We start from the raw sequence: 24425 nt of genomic DNA, 5'->3' as shown, positions 1-24425 counted from the left end.
CAGCTCAACAGCTGACCCTGCTGATGCTCTTTAAATGCATCTTTATGAGTTTATCACTTGCAGTGTGTTATTTCCATTTACGGGGACTCTGCATTTTCTCACGTGGATCATAAAATATTTGCCATTTTCCATCTTACCATAGAATCCCAGAATTGTTGGGGTTGGAAGAGACCTTAAAGATCATCCAGTTCCACCCCCTGCCATGGGCAGGGACACCTTCCACCAGCCCAGGTTGCTCCAAGCCCCGTCCAACCTGGCCTTGGACACTTCCAGGGATCCAGGGGCAGCCACAGCTTCTCTGGGCAACCTGTGCCAGGGCCTCCCCACCCTCACAGGGAACAATTCCTTCCCAATATCCCATCTAACCCTCCTCTTTTTCAGTTTGAATCCATTCCCCCTTGTCCTATCACTACATATTCTTGTGAAAAATCCCTCTGCATCTTTCTTGTAGGCTCCCTTCAGGCACTGGGAGCCACTCAGGATGATCTGACACCGTGCAGGACTCATTTTTATCACAAACACTCCTCATTTCTGTGCAGTCACGCTGGGACCCTCAGAGACAGATACTCCGAGACAACCACAGCACACTGCCACAGCAGCACATCTCCCCAGCCTTACAAGCAAGCTAAAACATTGCAAATGAATTCAGAATTCAGCTGCCTTGCAGTGCCAGACAGGCCCTGTGTAAATAAAACCCATCCTGTTCAGTGACGTTCTCCGTGACTTCTCCTCGAGTGCTCTTTGTTCCTTCAGCGCTTCCCCTTTTTGCCTCTCGGTCGCTCCGTGAGGAGACGTCAGTCTTGAGTTCTGCCTAATCCCACTTGCCTGGGAGTAAAGCATGACACAGGTTTGTTATTCTGGGTCACTGGAATCAGCAGCACCTCCAGGAGCTCAGCAGAGCTTAGCTCTGAGCGTTGCCCTGAGAAGGGAGTGGTTGGTAACGACGCTATTAATAGAGAGCAGAAAGTTTTCTGTGCTCGAAGCAAAGGCAAAAGGAACGTGATAAATTCAAAGAAAATGTTGGAAACCAGAAAAGAAATATGAGAGCTTTGGAAAGCACACAGTGTGCTTGATCCTTGCTCCACACGAGGGTCTCCAGTGGCTGATGGGAACATGGAGGATTTCTTTTCCAGAGAGCACAGAACTGTCAGGGCTTTTTAAAAGGTTCGTTTCTTGCCAACTCCTCTGCTGACAGACAGCTCAGGAGACCCCAAAGCCAGCGGCCCTGGGGCAGCACCCTGTTGTTTCCACCCCTTACCAGGTGCCAGCACCAACTGCAGGGTGCTTGTCTCATCCAGGCCCTCACCCACCGGGATGCTTTGATACAAAGGGACATCCAAATGCAGATCACTTGACCATGGAAGCAGCATCAAGGATATTCTCTTTTAGACCATGTAACTGGTCCCTGCTGGGACAGGACTGGGCTGTGCCTCTCCAGCACTCAGGGTGGTGGAGTTCAACACTTGTATTTTGAGAAAATTCCGTGATTCTCACAGTTGGAATTAAAACTTCTGTTGATTCCCACAAGATTTAAGTTCAGCCTAAACAGTTCTGTTTCCCTCATGACTCCTCCCTTTTCTACCAAGGGTCTCAAGTGCCATTGGGTGGATGGAATGACACAGCACAGCCCAAAACCTGCCACTTCCCAAAATCTTGTTGGTGCTGTTGCCTGCCAAGGGCGAGCAGTGGCCACAGACATCTCCCAGGATGCAGCTCCGGGCCAAAAGCTTCTGAAGACACTGCCAGGAGCACCCTGGGATCCTCCCCAGGGGAACTGGAGGTGTTTTTCCAGAGTCAGGGGACACCAAACTGGTGGGACTAGATTTTGCTCTGTGCACCTCTTCCCTGTCTGTATAACACAGGGGCTGAGAACAAAGCCATAGGGCCAAACCCACAGGTAACACCAGTATTTACTATCATTCCATCGAAGCAGAGAGCACTGGGAAATGAGTTATTAACCATAAGCTATCCCAAGATGAATATCTTTTGAAAGTATCTTCTCCCTGGGAATATTCCTTGTGAGTGGTCCAAAGAATTATGTTTCCTTTTGAAGGAAGTCCTTTAAATTATATTTGAAGGCATGGACTCACAAAAGTTATTTGCTTCAAGCTATGAAATTATGTTTAACCAACATTTCAGAGTGGTAATTTATATGATATATTCCATCACACACTTACTGGTTTAGCAGTGTAGTGATATCCCCAAGTGCAGTAGATGCTGGTGAGGGTCACGATTTTTCCTAAGCCTTTAATTTGGGCTATAAAGGATCCACATGCTTTGAACCCCCACAAAGGAGATTTGAAGTAATCTTAACAAATTATTTGTAAAAGCCAGATTGCACCCCATTTCCCTGCAGCTTCTCAGTGCATCTCACTGGGAGCTGCCCAAATCAGGGGCAGGGAAAATGGACTCAGGCTGTGCCTTTGTCTCAGGGATGCTGAGCACAACCCCTGCAATCACAGCCCAGAGAGCAAACGCTCGTGAGAAGCGTTTCCATTTTATTTTCCAGACCTTCTGCTCATCTCAGCTCTGTGCCCCATTCGTTGCCCTCTCACAGTACAGTCTTGCACTGGGTGTATCTCATTTCCCAGTGACACCACGGACCTTTACTGAGCTATGTCCACTATGTCCACTATGTCCCCTCTCACATCCCGGGAAGAGGTGTCCGTTGTCACAGGAGTGTCCCCTGGATATCTCTGCACTCTTGGTCCAACAAACTGGCTGCTGGGATGCTGCTTTCCACTTCAAGCATTGCAGCTGGGATAAGCTATACAAAAAGAATAAAAAGAGCAGTACCTATCCCAAGACAGCTAGGATGCTACAGACTAAGCTGCTTTGATTACAGTCGCTAAAATAGACTTTGGTTTTCCATCTGAAATACCAAAAGGAGTCTGTTGGAGACCCCTGAGTCCCTCAGGGGAGTTCACGCTCCTCTTACTACCCAGAATACAAGCTCTAAAAAGGCTGCCACTGAAATCCAGGCCCCTGGAGCCTCTTGAGAATACTTTTCCTATAAAGCTGCAGAACCGTGAGCAAGTAGCCTTGTGTGGTAACTCGGAGGTAGACGCGCAGGGGAGGTCGCTGAAAAAGTCTGGGAGGGTGAGGAAGAGTCAGTCTTGTGTCAGGAAGCTTGTTCTCAGTCTGCTTTGCCTGGAGAGGTGCCCATGGGGTGTCCTTCCCCTCTCCCAGCACAGCAGCCCCGGTGGTGTGGGCGGTCGTGGTGCAGAGCACGGCCAAGCCACGGGACATTTATGTCGGCTTCTTGGGCAGCTCCGTTGGACTCGGTGGCTGTGGTTGGTCACTCTTGCTCTGGCTGGCAGGGGGGGGCCACGTGGTCTTCTGATGGAGATGGCTGAAGAGGAGAAATAGGGGTTAGGTGGTTTGGGAGGAGGACACAGCGTGAAGACAGCACTGGTTACTTGGGAAAGAAGAGGAGGCCACGGATTTGCCTGGCTAGTGGTCTGTACTGGCCATCTGTCTTGCCTGAAAATGCTTTTTATAACCTTGAAATCGTGGTTTTCAAATGCCTTGTTTTGTACCTAACTGAAGAACTGTGCTGGCAAGTCTTCAGTTTGAGCTAAGGAGATCAGCTCAGACATTAGTAGGAGACATTTAGGTCTTAAAGTGCCCTTTCAGCAGATAACTTTAGGATACAGCTGTGTTAAATATAAGCCATTTAAGAGGTCTTAGGGAAATTTAAGGCTCAAACAAAACCACACCATCCTGCTCTCCTTGGCCAGGGCTTCACAGCATCCTGATACCACAGCATAAAAGATTAACACATTCAGTGATGCTTTTTCCCTTATGCACCATAAAAATGCCACAGAGCCACAAATCCCCATCTGGCCCGAAGGAAAACCAACATTTTAGAAAGCAAAAGAGAGATCCAGGAATTCACAGCATCCTTCACTGTGCAGGACAGGAAGGCTCTTGCTGTCTAGAAAGGGATGCATTTCTCTGACATGGCCATCTGGAGGCCTCTATCTGATTAAAAGTTGTCAAGCAACAGTTTTGATTAAAAAACCCCAACAAACCAAACAGGAATTTTTAGTATGTGTGTTGTCAAAATTACAGACCAGGGTTCTGACACCTACTCCTTGTAATTTGGGATTCCTTCAGCAGGCAGGCACTGGTCCCTGTCCCATGGCAGAGCTGCAAATGGAAGCACACAGCCAAGTGTAAGTGCAGGCTTAGAAAACATGCCCGACGTGCTGCTACATTATTACAATTCCCCTGTAAATGAGGCAGGAACTTGGAAAATGCTGACACCCTCATATATCAGAGGTGCTCCCAAAAGGCTGCAATTATTTCCCTGAGACAAACCCAGTGCTGGGCCATGGCCATGGTGAGTTGGTGAAGAGCATCCAAGAGCAAAGCCTGGGCAGCTGTTCGGGGCTGTTTGCTCACCTGGCCGTGACACGGAGGAGGTCAGGAACTCATTTTGTGTGCAAGGAGAAAAGTGGGGCCAAATAACAGCTGCCAAAAATTGTTTGTGGCTCAGGGACTAGCTCAGAGTCCCAGGCTAGGGAAGTTAATCCAGACTCCCACGGAGCTGGATGCCTTTTCTCTGATTTTCTCATCACTGAGGCTGCTTTGCACACCAAGGAAACGGGGAGCTGACTGTTCCCTCTGCTCAGCATCGCTGCAGCCCTACCTGGATGGTGCAAGGAAGGGCTGGATCCCTGGTTCCAAGCTATTTGGAAACTGGATGGGGTCCAGCAAGGGGAGCCCCAGGGCTCATAACCTGCAAGGAGAGGCTGTGGGGAGGGCTGAGGGAGCTGGGTGTGTTTAACCTGGCAAGAGGAGAGGCCACGGCGCTGCTGCTGCAGGGGCAGTGAGGAGGATACTGGAGCCCAGCTGTTCTTGGCAGTGCAGACACTCTAACTGGGGGCAGTGGCCACATCCTGCCCTGGGGCAGGTCAGGCTGGGTGCTGGGAAAGCCTTCCTCAGTGAGGGAACACGTCATCCTGGGAGGCTGTGGATCAGCATCCTGGGAGGCTGAACTACAGCTGGCTAAAGCCACCACGGATCCCATCTAGTGGGGTGGTCCTGCCTGGGGCAGAAGATTTGACTCTTGATCTCCAGCAGTCCCTTTCAACCAGCATTTCTACCATTCTGTGAAACCACCCTCCTGCCTGATAGGTGTGTTTTTGGGTTTTTTTCACTGAATAAATGTCTTTCCTGTGGGCTTGAGCACAAGTGGCACCTCTGACTCCTTACCCTTCCAGTCTGCATTTCAGATTCCAGGATGAGTCACATGGATAGGGGGAGGGCAATTCCATCTCTGTTTGCATGAGACAATCAGGTACATGTATGGCAGGGATGGCAAAAGTGATGGAAGGTCGTGGAAACTGTCACTGGCACTGACAGACATCCCTGAGACCTGCCTGGATTCAGGTTTCTCCAGTGAATTCAGTGCTTACCATCCTTGCTGGAGAGGATTGGTGCTAACAGTTCTTTAGCTTCTGATAGCAAGAGGTCAACAAGATCTGAAGATGGAAGAGATGTGTCTGAGACTGCATCTGTTTTATCCTCTTCTGCTGCGTTGTCGACGCTTATAAACACGGAAAGTGCCATCAATACTTCTGTCATGGAAGGGTCATTGAAAATCCCAGCCAGCCTCTCGTGAGGGAGGTGCTACATAAATTCTGGCTGCTCAGGGGGGATTGCATCTCAATCATCCCCTCAGCAGCACGGGACACTCTCTGTTAGACTTGCACTGTTTTGTTACAGACAGATATCAAAGTATTCTTTAGAATTTCTCTAAAGTGTTCCCCCCTCATTACATTAGAAATAACCATCCTGGACACTTCAAAATTGTTTTCCATCCTTCCTAAAACATGGGTTTTTTTAAAGGGGCTGGTCATTATCCATGGGATAATGAGCTTTCAATGATTTAATCAGTTAAAACCACAGAGATATATTTATTCCCACATGGTAGGACATAAGTTCAGGCTGGGGGGGGAGTCCAGGAGCCTGAGCTCTATTTCTGCAGCCATTCATGCAGTTGAGAGCCATGTGAAGCTCTTTGCTTCCACTCATCTACTCTAACTGCTGCTAAATAAGGATGTGCTCCTGGAGCCAAAACCTGGTTTCTGTGTGGAAAAGCAGGTGGGTCAAAATTCTGAAATGACCTTCTTAAGGTCCCTGCTAACTGAGCAACTTAACCAGAGCAGTGTTTCAGCAACTCACTGCCCAAAAAGGCCTGAACTCCCCCCAGCACCAACCCACCCAGATCATCTTTCTCACATGGTTTCACTTCCAAAGCAACAAGGCATGTTTAGAAACTCTGGGTAGGTTATGTGTGAAGCACCTTCCCCTGAGAAAGGTCAGAAAAGGACATTTCATGTTGCTGTTCACCATTCCCAGGAGCCATCTCCTACCTTTTCTCATCTGGTAAATGACTGGGTGTGCTCAGGACCTTGTGAACATTCTGCCATGCAACAAAAAGAAAAAAAAAGAAAAAAAGAAGGAAAAAAGAAAAAAAAGATATTTCAAACTTGTAGGAATGAATAATTCCTGAGAACAAACCCCATGGGTTTTTCCTGATGATCAGATTTAATATGACAGTAATCAGCTTCTGCTTATTCATTGCCCTTGAAGGGAATATCTCAAGGCCTTTCTCAGCTCAGGCAGCATTGGCAGCCTATGCAAATCCACAGACACATCTGAATCCTGCATTTTAATGCCAAGGCTAAAATACATGAAACGCAACACAAAAATCCTCTGCCAAAGAACACTTTGGCAGGCTGTGTGTCAGCAAGCCTTGATCACTGCTGCCAGCAATCCCTGGATCCTGGCTTGTACCTGCACGTGGAAGCTCTCATTGCATTCACGGGTCATGACTTCTCAGACACTACTGAGGGGAGGATAAAAAAGGAAGATATTTTGCTCCAGTGCTCAAAATCCTGTGATGTTTGACCTGGGGTCAAGCTGAATGCATTCCCAAAGTCTGACCCCAAAAACTGCCCAGGCTCCAGCACGTACTGCTGCAGTCTGGAGGCATTTTCATTCTTCCTTCTCTGGAGCAGAGGACGCAGCATCCACATTTCCTCTTGTCCCACTGTTTCCTCTTCATTTGAGGAGCTCTTGGGACAGGCCACCAGAAGCCACAACACTGAGGATTAGCGCCTCTCATACTGGCCAGTTTGCTGATTACACTCACTGGTATTGCCAGTACAGAGAGTGAAGTGGAAGAACAGCCAATTAAAAGACTAAACCAGTTACGTGTGAGATTCTTCAGGGAATCTGGGGGGTCGGGGGGGAAGCACTGGGAGAACAAAACCACTCTTCAGGTTTCTAGAGAAGCAAAACCTACCAAGGGAAGGTTTGCAGGGATGATTTGGACAGCAGAGCTCCTGGAACAGCCTCAACCAGAACATCCTGGTGAGCCAGGGAGAGCAGAGCCACCAGCACAACCTGCCCCACAGAGCTGACATCGCTCGTAGGGATATGAAGATATATGAGTTCATCCCCTGGTTCCTCCCAACCAACAGACAGTGTCTTTTTGAGGGTGAGAGAGGAAAATAAAAACACCCTCTTGCTTATGGAGCAGGAAGTTCATCGGACTTGCAAAGTGCCCCTGAAGGTGAGAGGCTGCAGTGATGGCCCAGCACCGAGGTGGCTCCTCACCTCACCTGCACAAACAGGAGCAGTTTCCTGTTGCAGATCTCCAGGCGCTTCCGTGAGACTTCTGATTTCCGTAACTGGCCATCAGCCAGGGACAGCTGCCTCTTCAGCTCCAGGACGTCCTCCTGACACAGGGACACAGAGGGAAGAGAAAGCTGGTGGTGATGCTGCAGCCTTGGTTTCTGGAAGCACCAGTTTGTGACATTTGTTACACACACAACAGCAGCGTCCTTTGGAAAGGGACGGTGGAAATTATGCAAATTATAACACGGACCCAGAGAGCACGTTGGTCACACACAACAAATGATCTCTGTGCTATTTCATTTTCTCCTGTACAAAAAGATGGAGGGGAACCTCAGTTGTGGCTGCCCCGTCCCTGGAAGTGTTCAGCACCAGGCTGGATGGGGGTGCTGAGCAACCTGGTCTTGTGGAAGGTGTTCCTGCCCACGGCAGGGTGGAATGAGAGGAGCTTCAAGGCCCCTTCCAGCCCAAACATGCCATGACTGGAAGGGTCTGTAAGGTTGGGGGGCTTTCCCAGGCTGGGGGTTTGTGTTACCTCTATTTCAGAGACGTGTTTTGCTTTCTTCCCCGCCAGCTGCATCTTCAGTTCTGCAATTTCAGCCTCCAGCAAGTGGATCACTTCCTCGTAGTCCTGCTCGGCGCTGTGGGCCTGTCTCTGCACCACCTCGGCCATCTGCAGCTTGTTGTGCAGCGTCCGGTTCTCGGAGAGGAACCCCAGGGCTTTCTGGAAGCAGCGAGAAGTTCTGGTGAACTCACCACATCCCTCTCAGTTGCCAACCACCAAACCCACCCTGAGGGCCCCAGAAACCCCTTCACTAACCTGGTTCAGCCTCTGAAGCTCATCCTCCATTGACTTCTTGCTGTTCTCCACCTCTTTCAGGAGAGACTACGGAAAATATTTTCACCGTGTTAGAAGCAACAAGTGACAGGACATCCTCTAGAAAATGCCCTGCTCTTGTAGCCCCTATCCAGCAGAATATTATTTTACAAGTGGAGCTCTGTGCACTGTCCACCCCACAGGGAGAGCTTTTTTGGGCTGTGAACTGCTGGTCTGCAGAAATCCCCTTGGACACAGCCATGGTGCTGACGGCCCCGCCAAGGATCTGCAGCCAGGAGAGGGTGGGAGCCCAGGTGGTTCCTTCTGTTTGATTCCTGAGACACTCTTTGGTATTCCTAAATACATTAACTCTTCTAAGAAGGGACTGCAGGCTTTGAGTACAAACAAGTTCTTGTTTGAAGTTGAGAGCGAGAAAGAGGCAATTAAGGAGAGCGGAGGGTGAGAGGCTCCTTCGTGACGAGGAATGCCCAGAATGCACACTGGCAGCTTCTCAAGAGGAACAGGCCACACCATTTACCCCCATGGACAACCTCAGCAGAAGGCCCCAGCCAAGAAATCTGCTGCACCTTTAGCCTTCGGACTTCGTGCCGTAGATCCGTCATCTCCAGCTGCAGCTGCTCCAGGTCCTCGCTGCCGTTGCAGTTGAGAGAGTCAAAGGCCTGCAAGGAGAGGGACAGACTCATCACACATCCAATCCAAACCCCTTCAAGAAGGAGTCAGTGTTTTTATGCAAAGGATCAACTAATTCAACACCAGGTGTTTTTTTTTTCACCCCACAGGATTTCACTCTCTGATCCCTGTCATTGCTGAATAGCTCTCTTACAGTGAATTTTCAATTAGTTAATAATGATTAATTATGGCTGGTTTTCCTTCTGCATCACTGCCAGGCTGCTTCCTCATATTATCCCATAGATGTTATTATTTCCTTATTAAAAATGAGTAGTTTGAGGTCTCTTATAGAATTTCCTATAATCAAAATGATTAATGCATAGTTCTGCCTTCTCTTTATAGCTCTAGGACAATCAGAAAATGGTAATTTAGCTTTTCCCATCTCAGAATTCCATGGATTTCACAAAGAAGATTCCATGTAGAAGAGCTTTGGACTGACTGACCGGGGAGTGAAAAGCCGATGTATCCAGCAAATTGGCCACTTCGTGCTGTGTGAAGAGCATGGAGCTGGAATCCAGACCAGCCTCTTCCAGCTCCTCCTGCATCAGATCCCTGAGTGCTTGGAGAACATCTGTGAGAAACAAGCAGTTTTTACCAGGTTAAAAGAGAAAAGTGTTTTGTGTTAGGAGAAAATGTCACCGATTTTGGGGCACCACTGATGCCAATCAGAGAGAGTTTGCAGATACCAAAGAGTCCTCTCTAACACTTCTGGCTTCCTCAGCAATCCCATCAGGCTTAAATGAGGGGTTGGCAATTTTTATCAGACTCTTGTTTTTTATCCAATTGAAAAAACCCCCTACTTTTAAAACCCCAAGCCCCCAGATATTTTCAGAGAGGAATTTTCATGATTGTGACCTGCACCTGCCTCCTGCTGCAATTTCTCATGTTGCTGATTTAAACATAAGGACAACTCAGTGAGTTCAGTGCTCAGAAAAGGTGTTAAATTGACAAGTCTGAAAATCCAGATTCATTTTGCTTTCAGACATGAAAGAAAGCACAAGAGGGGCTGTGTGGGACAGATGGGAGCCCTGGATCCCAGAGCCTCCAGTCACAGAATCACAGAATCATGGAATGGTTTGGGTTAGAAGGGACCTTAAAATTCATCCCATTCCACCCCTTGCCCTGGGCAGGGACACCTTCCACCAGCCCAGGTTGCTCCAAGCCCTGTCCAACCTGGCCTTGGACACTTCCAGGGATCCAGGGCAGCCACAGCTTCTCTGGGCAACCTGTGCCAGGGCCTCCCCATCCTCACAGGGAGGAATTCTTTCCCAATATCCCATCTAACCCTGCCCTCTGGCAGTGGGAAGCCATCCCCCCTTGTCCTGTCCCTCCATCCCTTGTCCCCAGTCCCTCTCCAGCTCTCCTGGAGCCCCTTTAGGCCCTGGCAGGGGCTCTCAGGTCTCCCTGGAGCCTTCTCTTCTCCAGGTGAACCCCCCAGCTCTCCCAGCCTGGCTCCAGAGCAGAGGGGCTCCAGCCCTGGGAGCATCCCCATGGCCTCCTCTGGACTCTCTCCAGCAGCTCCACATCCTTCCTGTGTTGGTTCCCCCATATCTGGAGCAGCTCTGCAGGAGGGTCTCACCTGAGGGGGCAGAGGCCCACGCTGTGGCATCAGCCCAGGGCAGGGGGGTTTCTGGGTCCCAGCACTGGGGCATGTCCAGCCCCTCACCCACCAACACCCCCAGATCCTTCTCCCAGGGGTGCTCCCCATCCATTCTCTGCCCAGCCTGGATCCATGCTCTGGACTGCTCTCACCCAGGGCAGGACCTTGCACTTGGCCTCATGAGGTTTGCACAGGCCTCGTGTGGTTCTGTGTCCCCTCCCTCGCTCTGCACAGAAACTTGGTCCAAGTTGCCTTGTGCCTGTTCTGTCTGAGGTGGGGACAGGCTGATGGCTTTGGATTTTTGATAAGAACCTTCTGGGGAGCAGACTCTGTGGGTCAGGCACGCTCTGGCAGGTCACAGAAAGCAGAGCTCGCTTTTATTTTTTGTGTGTCCTCTGGTCAGCTCCTGCTAGGAAAGATGGGATTTTAGGTGAACCCTTGCACCAATTTTATTTTAGTCTGATTTTACATCTGATAGGACAAGGGGAATGGCTTTAAACTGCCAGAGATGAGGTTTAGATAAGATGTTAAGAAGAAATTCTTCCCTGTGATGGGGGTAAGGCCCTGGCACAGGTTGCCCAGAGAAGCTGTGGCTGCCCCTGGACCCTGGAAGTGTCCAAGGTCGGGTTGGATGGGTTTGAAGCAACCTGGGCTAGTGGAAGGTGTCCCTGCCCATGGCAGGGGTTGGACTGAGGTGAGCCTTATGGTCTCTTCCAACCCAAACCATTCTGTGATTCGACCAAATGCCTTTTTTTGTGTTTGTGACTTTCCTGAACTGTTTTGAGGCTCCATCAATGCCCAGGCAGGGTTTCACCTGCCACCTCTCTCCTTCCTTATCTGCCAGCAAAGCTCCCCAAACCCAGCCAAGCTCCCCCTCACCTCCATAGGCCACCGTCCCCTGCGAGTCCGTGGTCAGGCTCTGCCGCAACTGCCTCTTCTTCTCCTCGGTCACATCCAGACCAAGATACCTCAGAACCTTGAGAAGAAAGAAGGAGCCTTTAAAAAGAAAATTACTGGAAAAACAACTCTTTGGAGTAAGCACTAGGAAGACACTTGGTGTTGGGTTTTTCCTGGAAGTGGCTCTCCAGGAAGCATCTCCCAAAGGAACAGGTTTGGGCTGGGTCTCCAGTCTCTCCTTTCCTACATGTGTGCAGAAATGGCTGTTCCTGAAGGCAGGGACACGTTCACATCCTTCCAAGAACATTCTCTACGGACTGCAGTCAGATTTGCAGCTCTGATGAGCTGTTAGGACTTTTATTCATAGCCAGTGGAGTTTAACAAGGCTCATCTGCCAAGAGCTTGGCCTCTCCTCTCCTTTCTCTTGTTGCCTGGGAATTGTGTTTAGGACCAAGAAGATAAAAGCTGTTCCCATGGTGAGAGGAGACATTCAAACATGTTGCTTCTCTGCTTCATCCTTTGCTCTCTCATTACTCCTGATGCCCTGACTTCTACTGATATTTATCAGTTGAACCCCAGGGCAGCACAGAGAGCAGATAAACCTGTGCAAGCCCCACTTCACTGCGGGCAGCAGCAACTAAAAGCTTTTAAAGGACAAAGTGGAGCTCAGCAGACTCTGGGAAAGAGCCTGGATGAAACACTTGCCTGTCTCGGGCTGCACACACAGCTCCTGCTCCCAAATCCTCCCACGAGGTCCCCTGGGAACGTTCCCATCACGGGTCCCTGGGACCCCTCTGCTCTCTCCTTCGAGCCCCACCTGCTGCTCCTCTGCCCCCTGTGCAAGGCAGCGCTGCAGGATCCCACACTGGCTCCCACACTTTGGGGTGCTGGGTGGGTTGGCCACCCCAAAACCACCTCAGGTTGTGCCTGTCGGTGCCACACCCGACCCCGTCACCGCTGCAGCTGCCCGTGTGTAACACGGGCTCTTAAAAGGGGAAACCCAGCGTCACTCTCCTCCTACCCAGAGGAGATGCTCTGTACCCACGACGAGCAGAGGTCGCTGCAAAACGCGGGCCTAAATCCCGCTGTAGGAGAACTAGGCAGAGTTAGAAGAGTCCCTGCCCTCCCGGGAGGCGGGAGCAGCCAAGGGCGAGCCCTCGGCTGCCGTCGGGTGGCAGCAGATGTTCGTCACATCGGAGCCACCGCCGTGTCCCCCGGCCCGGCACGAGGGACCCTCTTCCCTCTCCCCCTCAAACGCCAGCAGAACCCGGGGGGAGGGACACATGCACCCCAAAGCCAGGCAGGGACGTGGCTCCCCGGAAAAAACCTATGGAACAGGTTTTCCATAAAATGCTGGAAGAATTAGCGGTTCTAGCTGGATCCTCGGTGATGGATCTCCCATCTCAGCCCCTCCCCACACCAGGCTGCCCGTGGTCACCCCAGCAGCAACAGCAGCACCAAATAGCTGTAGTCCAAGGGAGGCGTGAATGCCAGGAGAAGACTTCCGGAGCCCTCCAGAGCACGAGAAATAGCCAAGAGGAGCCAAGGTGTGTTCAAATTCCCCTTCAGACACAGGATATTCCACTATTCCTTCTCCCTTTTTACCTTCAGAGGTTGGACTCCACCTGCAGCACTCTCAGCTGAAGAGAGGAAGGGCTGTTTTCCTGCACAGCTCACCTTGCTTTGGGAAGAGGGACCCATTCCACTCACCAGTTCCAGTTTCCCATCCTTGAGCCGGATGTGGGGATCCAGTGCTACTTTTGGTTTGGTGCCTGAAGCTGCTTTGTGATTGGATGCTGAAGCAGGTGCTGAAAAAGCAAAAATAAATGCTAACTGGGGAGCATTTGGTAGAGGAAAGAGGTGTCTGCAAAGCAAACTTAGAACTCTAATTATATGAAATATTATGTGTGTGCAGCAGGACAAAAATCAAAGTTCAGGATTGATTAAATCCAGTTCTGGAAGGCTGAACTAGGCCACTCTTGGGAAGATAGGATACTGGGGCAAACCCTTCTGAAACTGGGCTTCTGCACGGTTTAAAATGGGATGTTTCATCCAAGGACCTAGGACTGCAAAAATAGCACTTTGGAAATTTCCAGTCACAGAGTTTTGTGGAGTCTTGGGGCCTGCAGTTGTGGTGAGCTGCAAAAAAGAAAAGAATTAAACCAAATCTGCCTGGTTCTCATCTACTCTAACTGATTAAGCAAAACTGAAACAATTCATAAAACCCATGGGAATGGACGGATTAAAAGCCATGTGGAAAAGCACCAGACTCCAGAAAGGTGCAGGATTGCTGTGCCTGCCCCTGCCCACCCTCAAACCCTCAGCCCAGGTGATAAAATGCCCTCTTATGCCAGTGGCCCGAGATTTGCCCAGGAAACAATTAAACAATTGCTTTTGTCAGCCTGGGATCTGATTAACACCACGGGAAGCCACTCTTGGCCGAGTAGCTCCACTCCTCTGGAATCTCTGGAGCATTTCTCCCCACACCCTCCTGACCATCAGGGCAAGGGGGAGGCAGTGAGGAGCAGCAGAGGTGCTGCACAGGCATAATCCTCCTGATCCAGGGATCCATCCACTCTGCCAGAGCTGGGAGCAGCAGCAGGGAACAACTGGGTTTGCTGGATTGGCCACCAACACTTTGCTCTCCAAGTTCAAGGGCAGAGCCGTCGCCTTCCCAGGCTTGGCTAATCGGGATTAGCTCTGGGTGGCTTTGCTGTCAGCCCTGGACACTGAGATATGCAGGGCACCCACCAGGCACCCAGAGACAGGCAGGCTCTGGCCCAGGCTCCAAGCAAGTTGCCTGTTTTCAGGGGTGCCAACACTGACACAAAGCCTCCTCAGCATTTCACAGTAAAAACCTGCTGGGATAAATTCCCCAGCGAAGTCAGGCAGTGATTAGGTCACTGCCATTGCTGGATTGCTCTGTTCCCATCCCTGGGAGTGCTGGCTCTCCTGGTGGCCACCTGAGAGCCCACCTGACACCTGCAGGATCCTCTGGGCAGGGAGGGCAGAGCAAATCCCTGTCCCAGGGCCTCTCCAGAGGAGCATGGAAGACAGAGCTGGAGCCTGCTGAGCTTGCCCAAGGTGGCACAGGCACCCCTGGAAGCAGGGCTGGCACACACCCAGCCCAGACACCGATCCCAGGTGTGGACTGAACACCATTTACCTCCAGTGCTTGCTCTCAGCCTTCCAGGTGGGAATCGCAACAAGGCACAAGGATTTGTGAGCAGAGCCACTGCCCTAGCAGCGTGTGGGGAAGGATTTGAGGCTGCAAGAAGGATGGGCAGCACTTGCTGGAGGCTCGGTGGGAAAGCCCATCTTTTGCTCAGGGCAGGAGAACATTCCTGTCACGGGGATAGGGGGGATCCCGGTGGAGGTTGTCTCCCTGGGCTCTGGGTCACAGAGGTTCTGGAGGTTTCCTGCCATTCCCAAGGGATCTGGGAAGCTGCAAGGGTGATTTGAGCCCACCCCCGGTGCTGCCACCCTGCTGGGTGAACAGAGTGGGTCTCTCCAGAAAAGGTAAGAACTCAGTAGACTCAGAGCAGGGAGAAAAAACACAGCATGGAAAACGAGCAAAAAGTGACGTTTGGATGTAGAGAGAAGTCGGATTTAGTCACGTCTAGAAGCCTTTTCCCAGTTTGGCCAACCGAGGGCGTCCTTGCTGCCTGTTCAGCGCCAGGGCTGGTGTGTCACGACTGTCACCGACCACCCGGTGCTGCACTGGGTGTTGAGGAACCCCCATTCCTGTCAGAGGGAATGTGGTGAGACCTCCTGAATGCCAGGGCAAAGGCGCTGCTGCAAATGAACCAAAGGCTGAGAGGAGGGGAAGAATTTGTGTCCTGTGAACACCTCAGCCCTGGAGTGCCTTAGTAAAGAGTTCTGCTACTTTGGGCAAACACGGACATAGTTACTGCTCGTTGAGTAAGCCAAGCTGCTGCCTTCCCCCTCTCTGAGCAGGCTGAGTCTCGTTATCACCCCATTAAATTCCACTAGAGCAGTATAAACACTGATAAAAACATGTAGTGATAGGACAAGGGGCAATGGCTTTGAACTGCCAGAGGGCAGGGTTAGATGGGATATTGGGAAGGAATTCTTCCCTGTGAGGGTGGGGAGGCCCTGGCACAGGTTGCCCAGAGAAGCTGTGGCTGCCCCTGGATCCCTGGAAGTGTTCAAGGCCAGGTTGGATGGGGCTTGGAGCAACCTGGGCTAGTGGAAGGTGTCCCTGCCCATGGTAGGGGGTGGAACTGGATGAGCTTTAAGGTCCCTTCCAACCCAACCAGTCTGAGATTCTGTGATTTTATAATTTCATCATGCTCAGCTTGAGGAGCCCCAGCTGTTTGTCCCCCACACAAGGAGAAGGGTTGAGCAGGACTCTTACCTGAGACCGTAAGCTCTGGAGGGCAAATGTCCGGTGACAAAGAAGGCACAGGAAAAGGATTTTCACGTCTATTCTAGAAAAACAAGACAAAATAGCACAGACAGTCGCTAAGAAGAATCTGCTGGTGTTAATAAAGAGCAGAAGATGGAAGTGTTCAAGAGAGAGCCACCCAGCTGGCCCTTGAAGGCACCACATGTGCAGATGGGCCAAAAGAGACTCCGGGGGTTTCTCTGGGAGCACCTGGTATAGGAATGTTCCTGGGCCATCCCCAGACTTCTGGTCACTCACAAACGAGTCTGTCCTTAATGTAACTGTGATTGAGAGCTGATGCTGAATGTGGCCTTGTCTGGTTTCTGCACAGAGGTTGTCCCTAAAGCTCTGCATCCAACCCACCGGTGAGGCCCCGAGTAGTCCGACCACAGCAGGTGGAATATTTACCCCAAACACAACATTACCATGGTGAGCTGTGGGTAGAGGATCCAACCACACCACTCAGCTACAGCTCTAGGGGCTGCTGCTGCTTTTCATAAGCCCTTTCCAGCCTGGCACACCCAGAAGAAACACGCAGATGACATCTGTGCGAGTCTGTGTCCCCACAGGGCTGGAAAGAGATGTTTTGTGAAGGATCTTGTATGAAAGGAACATCCAGCTGGCCTCTTCCTTTTGCCAAAAAAACCCACAACCCTCTTTCCTCACTGTTTGCCTGCTTTTGCATTCAGACTGTACTTGTGAGCAAGAATTGTGTCTCAGATCTATCGAGGCTACAAGAAAATGAAATAAAATCAGACTTTCCAAAGGAAATGTGTGGTTGCCACTTATGTCCACGGGTAGAAAATATTCTGGATGGCTGGAAAACAGGGGATTAAGGAGTTTGGTCGCAGAACTTTAAAACTTTTTTCTTTAAAGGGGTTTTGTTGTTTTGCTCACACATGAGGGGAAGGAAGTTCTAAAGGAAGCTTGTGAGGAAGAGGGCAGAGGATACACCCGGCACAGCACCAGTCCAGGAGAGGAGCAACAAGTGCAGAGAATCCAGACCTAGAGAATCATGAGGGCTGTGTGTCCTCACACGCAGCTGGAGCACTTGTCTCTGCCCACACAACGTGGAGCTCAGTCTCCCAGGAGGAACGAGCCTGGCTGCTCATCAGAGCCAGCAGAGCAGCAATGGGCTGTGCAGGAATGCTCGGGATTCATCCTCATCACAGGGCTCCAAGAAGAAAGGGTTGTTCCTGCCTTCGGGGAGGAGACCAGATCAAACTGACTCCAGAGATCCCTTCCAGCTCTGTGACTGGAAGTGGAATGAGATGCAGGTTGCTATCCACAGGAGGGTTTTGTTTTTGAAAACCTGAGACTCCTGAAACAGATCTGAATGCAGGCCCTGGAGATGAAATTCCTCTCATTACCTCCACACATCCTTCTCTGTCTCAAACTCAAGAGAGGAGAAATTATTTCAGATTTAAAATACCTGCCTGCAAAACAGGGCCACGTGTATCAGCATTACAGCCTTCCCACTGTCCCAAAATATTGCCAGGGAGTCCCTAAAGAGGAGTTCTCTGATCAAAGAAAGATCACAGGATCTGTGCTGTGAGATATGAACTCCAACCTACCTCTGGGGACCTCACGTGGACCTTGAGCCTGCAGGAGCTCAGGCCATTTCCCACAGCCTTCAGAGGTGGTGATGGGATGTTGTTGTGCACTGACAGTCCAGGGTGTAACCGTCCCCTTCCAGGAATAAAGGCCACTTCTGTGCTTCCCTCGTGTCTTAAACAAACAGCAAATACAGGAGATTTATTTACAAAACAAAAGGTACAAAGTTGCAGAACTTCCATGCTCTGGTTCTGTCTCCAGGGTAATCTCACTTAAGGCCGTGCAGCAGTGCAGCTGGATCTCCACCAGCTGTGTTCCATAGGTTCATGGAATCATGGAATCATTAAGGAAAACACCTCTGAGATTGTTGAGTCCAACCCTTAACCCAGCACTGCCAAGGCCACCCCTAAACCATGTCCCCAAGCACCACATTTACATATTTCTTGAACACTGATGGTGTTTCCAGGGATGGTGATTCCATCACTGCCCTGGGCAGCCCGTGCCAGGGCTTTACAACCCCTTCCATGAAGAAATTTTTCCTAATATCCAATCTAAACCTCTCCTGGCACAACTTGAGGCCTTTGTCTCTTGTTCCATCAGTTGTTACTTGGGAGAAGGCACCAACACCCACCTGGCTCTCCCCTCCCTTACAGATCAACAAGGTCTCTCCTGAGCCTCCTTTTTCATGGTTCTTTGAACTTCAGTTCTGTTGCAGAACTCTGCTGGGCAGTGACAGGAGATATTCACGAGGTCCAGAACATTGGGAAGCTCTGGATTACACTTCAGCTCTGGATTACACCCCATGCCTTCAAGATTTCCTTATGTGACCACCTATCAGGACTGTCTCAAAGCATCATTTAAGATTAATGATGTTCTTGAAGACAAATATGAACATAAAGGGTTTCTACCTGAGACTCAACAGCACCCTGATGATGACAGCAGGAAATATGTTTGATGCCTACCTGAATTTGGCTTTTTCAATTATTTTTCTGGCCTCTTCATGTGTGCTGCCCACCAAAGAGTCTCTGTTGATGGCGATTAGTTGGTCACCGGGTCGGAGCCGACCATCCTAAACAAACAGGGAGAAAGACACAGCATTGGGAAGGAATGTCAATGCCCAAAGCCTTCTCCTGCAACACAGATCCTCATTAGCCTGTGCATTGTCCATTTACTCTTAGAAAAGCTGTTTCAGAACAGCTCCAGCCTCCAGGAGAGGTCCCCAGAGGCCACCAAGGGTCTCCACCCGACTTACCTTGTAACAGTCCCCATCTGGCAAAAGCTCCTGGACATAAACCATGGGCCCATCAGGCCTGTTAGATCCACCACTGATGGTCAGCCCTAGGCCCGAGGAGTTTGCTACAGAAATGCTCTGGATTCCTGAGTCAATGGAGCAGCTGCAAGGGAGAGACATTAGCAGGTGACTCGAGGTGAGCCAGGTTATTTTCCCACGTCACTGAACGACCTCTGCCTGGATTTCTTCCCGAGCATGATCCTTCCACCTTCTCCCACCCTTTTCCCTGCATCCTTTCTTCCACCCAGTCTTGGGAAGAGGAGGTGAAGGCTCCTGTTCCTTGGCAGACACTGTTCAGTGTTATGAAGGTGACTGGCTCACATAATTCCAAGTACCAGGGAATACTCACAGAACCACGGAATATTCCAAGTTGGAAGGGACCCACAAGGATCATCAAGTCCAACTTTTCAATGAATGGCCCATACAGGGGTCAAACCCACGACCTTGGTTTTATCAGCACCATGTTCTGACCTGAGCTCATCTCAGGGTTAAAATAGAGAACAAACCAAAGGTTTAACCAGAACAGATTTGGCACTCCTGGTTTTTATAGCTAAAAGCACATGAAGGATCGACATGGTTGTTGCTTGAATCCAGCTGAAGCACCAGACAGCAATTTACAGATTGGTCAGGAATTAAGCAGCTCTCAGGAATCATCCAAGGAAAGCTTGGGATACACAGCTGAGTGTGTCTAAACTGAGGTTTGGAACTTGAAATGTTGGAAGATTCCCTAAGAAATGGGCGTCCTTTGCAGCAACACCCACTGCACTGTGAGTGCTGCTGGGGCAGGGGGAGAGATGGCTCTCCCAGTGAAGGATGTAAATGGAGCAGCAACCACCTTGGACCTTTCTCTCCAAGAGTGACTAGACAGGACCCAACAGGCCACCAAGACCTGGCCACAGCAGGTAAGGGTTTGGGGCAGCAGAGATTTCACTGACCTCCCACGGGCTGGAGGGCAGCACTGCAGCAGGGAGGTTTGGGGAAGGGTTTGGTGGGGTCTGAGCATCAGCAAACAGTTTTCTCCAGATGGGATGGATGCAGCTGGCTTTTCACCTTTTCCATGTATTTCCATAGCAGCCAATCCCCAAACAATCTGAACTTTCTGGTCCTCCTGATGTTGTCTCATAACTTAAGACACAATGACAGGCTGTGCCCCACGGTGACACCAGCTTGTCACCACCCTGAGCTCCCCAGTGATGCCATTCCTGGAGGTCAGACACTTCACTGAAAGGGGTGCATGTGCCTTATTCTTATGGAAAAGTGCTTTAAGGTAAATGATCTTACGAAAATGATGTCATGAAATAACAGCCTTAAAGCCTCCACTCAAATCAAAATGTCAGACCCTGTCTGTGGTGACTCTGAACTGCATCTGAGTCCTGCTGCTCAGGGGGGTGGCAGGGCCTCAGGTGACACCACGATGAGAGGTCACAGCACTGGGACAGCCTGGGCAGAAGGGATGGCAGCCACATGCATGAAAAGACCCAAATTACATCTCTCAGCTGACCACCAACACTCAGCTGCAATCAGTGGTCTGTGATTCCAGGAGAAGACCACTGGGGCCTGACACTGGCATGGAGACAAGCAGAGCATGGCACAGCAGGGCAGCTGTGAGGAGGCCACCAAACCAGGCCCTCTCCACCCTGTGTACCCATTTCCCTGCTCACTGCAGGGGGGGTGGAATGAGATGATCATTCATGAGTTGGTGCCTTCCAACCCAAGCCATTCTGGGATTCTGTATCTCAGCCTGGGGGGGGGTTAACAGCACAGGAAGGATGTTTTGTCCAAACCAACTGCCAAGTAGATAATCTGGCCTCTCCTCTGTGTGGGTCTCTCACTCCACGCAAGCAGCTTAAACCTCTGGTGCCAAATATTTGTCCTCTACAAATCCCTAATAAGCTGGTATTTAGCAAGAGGATTTACTGGTTCTGCAGTGAGGGCTGATTCTCTTTACCAGCAATTTGGCTTGTTTACGCTGGCAGAAGGAGGGAAGCTGCAAGCCCTGGGGACAAGTGGTCCCCATTCCACGACTGCTGAACACCCTCCGAGCTGTCCCTCTGGAGAAGGACAACCCCGAGCGCCCCGGAGATGGAGCTCTGCAGAAAAACAAGCTCTGCCTGTCCAAACCTCTGAGCTGTGCAGTGTGAAAGGGACAGAGGACCACATGAAAACACACGCTCCAGGAGATGCTCTGGAGGCCAAAGCATGTGGTGACTCCTGGCGACCGCTGTTGACCCCACAGCAAAGGGCGTCAGGAATGTTTGCAGGGAGAGGTGCTGGTGCTCTTGGTGCACGGGGTCAGCGTGCCAGAAGCAGGGCAATAGGGAAACAAGATCCCAAAACACCTCCTGAAAAGCAGCGCTGGCTTTGCAGGAACGCTCTGCTCACGGCATGTTTTGTGAAGGTGATGTGCAGGGTCCTCTCAGCTGGCTGTAAACCAGCACCTTTCCCTGGGATCTGGAGGGGAGGAAGAGGAGCTGTTGCATAGTTAACCACAGTGCAGATGTACTGAATGCCTCAGCTGGGAAGCTTTTCACCTCTTGGGCCCAAACTTCCCAGGAACAGCCAAGATGCCACCACGACATCTGGGAGGTGCTGTGGTCATTGGGTGACAGATCAGTGGAGGGGACAAAAGGATGAACAAAGCCATTCTCCAAGCACTGGAATGATGTTCTGGCTCTAGGACAGTGTCAGACATTCCGTGATGTCTCCCCATGGCCCGGCAGGGGCCAGGCTGGGTGGGGTCTGTACGTACTGTGCGTGAGGGGCGTGCGCCGCGGTGCCGATGCAGGGCCCGTGGGAGTTGGCGGGGCTCAGCAGCAGCGGGCTCTGGGAGCGCGAGGAGGAGCCCGAGGATGTGCTCTCCAGGTATCGACCTGAACAGCAAAGCCAGAGTCAAGGCCAGGGCACACAGACCCAGCATCACCCTCCTCCCCTGCTCTGTCTTTTTTAGGAAAATCACGTTTGTTAAAATCATCGGGATACGGTTTATGGAGAGGAAACATTCAGTCCTCTCAGCACAATTCCAGAATGTCACCCCTCTGGCAGCCCCACATACCCCTGCCATAGGGGAAGGCTTGGCAGCTGGCTGGTGGGATGCCAAGCCAGAGGGGACAGCTGCCTTCCCCATGCACACACGGATTTGTGTGCTGGCACCTCGCTTACGTCAACCTTCTTGCATCTCGTGGAACATCTCCCATTTGCAAATAAAAAACAGTGCTCGTTGAATGAATTCCCGCTGAGATGCTTTGAAATGCAGAGCAGAAAGCTAAAGCTGTCCCTGCAGAGGTGGGTACTGATGGAGTCACCTGCACAACACATCAGTTGAGCAGAGTCTGGGGATCTGGGGAGTGATTACAATCCCAGCCCAAGCATCCCTCGTTCCCCCCAAGGAGGTGGCTCGCTGTCTCACTTCATGCCTGCCCTGTGCTGACCACGCTGCTCTGCACCTGGGCTTGGAATAAGGATGAGCTTCCTTCAAACCTCCACCCAAACACCTGCCCAAATCCCATCCCAGCTCCTTCAGAATTGCACTGGGACAAAGGAAGCTCTCTTTGGTCCCCCCCGAGACACGCTGGGTCACTCACTGCCGCCGTGCAGGACCGGCGAGCTCCGCGCCGAGCCCGTGTTGCTCTGGGAGCCGAACTTCTCCAGCAGCTCAGAGAACTCCCTCCTGGAAACAAAAACACGGGCAAGTCAGCTGCTGCTCAAGACTATCCCCCACCTGATTACCTGGCAACGGTGCCTCTGGTGGCAGTGACTTAGTACCGAGTCTGCGGGGCCGACGCCCTCCAGCAGTGGGGAGCAGACAGGGCTTCCTCCTGCACAAGGGAAACACCCTGGTTTCAGGAGCTTGTGCAAGGCTTCAGCTCTGTAATCAATCTCATGGCACAGCAACTTCAGTGTGCTCCTTCCCCGTCCTGGAATGTGTTCGGGTGAACTTGGGCAAGAGGAGCTGGGAAGGGATTTATTCTTAAAGGTCTTTTCCAACCTGACTGATTCTGTCATTCCACGGACGGGCTCTGGTGTTGAGGACTGTCATTCCTGAGAGAGGGCAGGTAGGTGGACATTGGAGCCCTGCCTTGCACCCAGGCTCATGGACCCTCCCAGGAATCAGGAGAAATATTTTCACCCCCAACTACAGGGCTCAAAATTTTGGAAACACACCACACAAATTAAGCAGACCGTCAGAAGGAGCTGTAACTGTGCAAACGTAGAACAGGAAGGCTTGGCTTGCTTGTGACTCTTTCTAGAGCAGTTAAATAAAGATTAATCTCTGTTTGTTACTCCTCCTTCCTGGACAGAAGGCAGATCCTTCTAGCTCTTGCTGGAGTGAGGATAGGATGTGGCTTTCTGCAGCACATGCAGAAGCAGCTGCCATCTCTCAGAATCCATCCCTGGTGATGCCTTCCATGAACATCTCTGGTGAAGCTCTTGGAGCATAACACCTTAACAGAGACCTGCACGAGATCTCATCCAGAAAATCCCCTGGAGAGCTGGCTCCATGCTCAGGCACCTTCCTTAGTGATCCTTGTTCCCGGTGGAGTTTGACCACCAGGTGAAACAACCCCAGCCCTTGATGAGCTGTAACGACCTGTACACCACGGGTGAATTGCTTTGTGGCCTCCCCTTCGCCAAGTGTGACATCTGGGGTTTATAAACCCCGCTAAGAACCACCATTATCCATGTTTACCAGTGTCTGCCTCATTCTGAAACCTTTCTTTGAGCTGCCGTGAGCCTCTCACACCCTTTTGGATGAGGGGACATGGAAAGGGATGACATCGTCATGTTCATCTTCATCAGCCTCCTGATCCACGTTGGCTCTTTGCTCCCAGGAACATCTGTCCCTCTGCAACTGAGAGGGTCCCCTCCCTTCATAACCCAACCTTTCTAACCCCACCCTACCTGATCAGTCCGACCTTTGGCAGAGAGAAGAGCCTCAAGCATGACTAATTTCTTACACATGCCAATAAATAAGCAGCCAGGCAGTGGAAGAGACCCTGAAAGTGTTTCTGTGGCCACAGCAACACCATTAGATGTCCTCTTTGAAGGCATGAGGGAATCCCCATGGGAAGGTGCCTTCCTGATGCCATAGCCCCAGGAAAAGCCTGGCTATGAGTGGCTCGCTCTCAGGCTTGACAGTCAGACAAGCTCAAGTCATAAACCTGCAGGAGAGCAGCCACAGCAAAGTTCCCTGAGCGAGGAGACAGCTCTCACACACACACAGACGCTGTGTCATCTGCGTTCCTCACCGGCACACAGCTTATATATTATTGGCTAGATTAGAGCCAACAATATTAAATGATGAATGAATCATCAGCTCCTCAGGTTCCTGCTGGAAATGCTCTCCGTAATTTACATCTTCCCAGTAACAACCAGCTCATTAACAAACTTCAAAGACCAGCGCATGCCTTATCTAATATTGCCATCAAATTTATGCCTTATTCATTCCATCCAATGCTAATTTAAAACCCAAGTGTCACACAATACTCGATGACATGCCTTGGTGAATCCCAATATTTGC

At 50.9% G+C, this 24425-nt stretch overlaps 1 protein-coding gene across 5 annotated transcripts in view; it reads right to left on the bottom strand.

Annotated features, from left to right (window-relative positions):
• Positions 1 to 399: 399 nt before the first annotated feature.
• LOC126641199 (syntaxin-binding protein 4-like) overlaps positions 400 to 24425 on the bottom strand; it is a 47617-nt gene continuing 23591 nt past the window's right edge. For all 5 annotated transcript variants that reach the window (XM_050317649.1, XM_050317652.1, XM_050317653.1 and 2 more), the window contains exons 6-22: positions 22489 to 22574; positions 21657 to 21777; positions 18869 to 19010; positions 18579 to 18685; positions 17637 to 17790; positions 16033 to 16105; positions 13365 to 13462; positions 11637 to 11733; positions 9601 to 9728; positions 9055 to 9147; positions 8471 to 8536; positions 8186 to 8374; positions 7638 to 7754; positions 6384 to 6433; positions 5424 to 5554; positions 4095 to 4152; positions 400 to 3352 (exon numbers count right to left, since the gene is read on the bottom strand). In XM_050317649.1, coding sequence (XP_050173606.1) covers positions 3250 to 3352; positions 4095 to 4152; positions 5424 to 5554; positions 6384 to 6433; positions 7638 to 7754; positions 8186 to 8374; positions 8471 to 8536; positions 9055 to 9147; positions 9601 to 9728; positions 11637 to 11733; positions 13365 to 13462; positions 16033 to 16105; positions 17637 to 17790; positions 18579 to 18685; positions 18869 to 19010; positions 21657 to 21777; positions 22489 to 22574 — 1813 coding nt within the window. In that variant the 3' untranslated portion in view covers positions 400 to 3249. The remainder of the gene's footprint in view (positions 3353 to 4094; positions 4153 to 5423; positions 5555 to 6383; positions 6434 to 7637; positions 7755 to 8185; positions 8375 to 8470; positions 8537 to 9054; positions 9148 to 9600; positions 9729 to 11636; positions 11734 to 13364; positions 13463 to 16032; positions 16106 to 17636; positions 17791 to 18578; positions 18686 to 18868; positions 19011 to 21656; positions 21778 to 22488; positions 22575 to 24425) is intronic.

This window comes from Myiozetetes cayanensis, unplaced genomic scaffold, assembly GCF_022539395.1.
Source record: "Myiozetetes cayanensis isolate MyiCay16 unplaced genomic scaffold, myiCay2020 scf20-37, whole genome shotgun sequence".
NCBI classification, from domain to species: Eukaryota; Metazoa; Chordata; class Aves; order Passeriformes; family Tyrannidae; genus Myiozetetes; species Myiozetetes cayanensis.
Note: the sequence above shows the minus strand (reverse complement) of the source record. Positions and strands in the feature narration are given on the sequence as shown.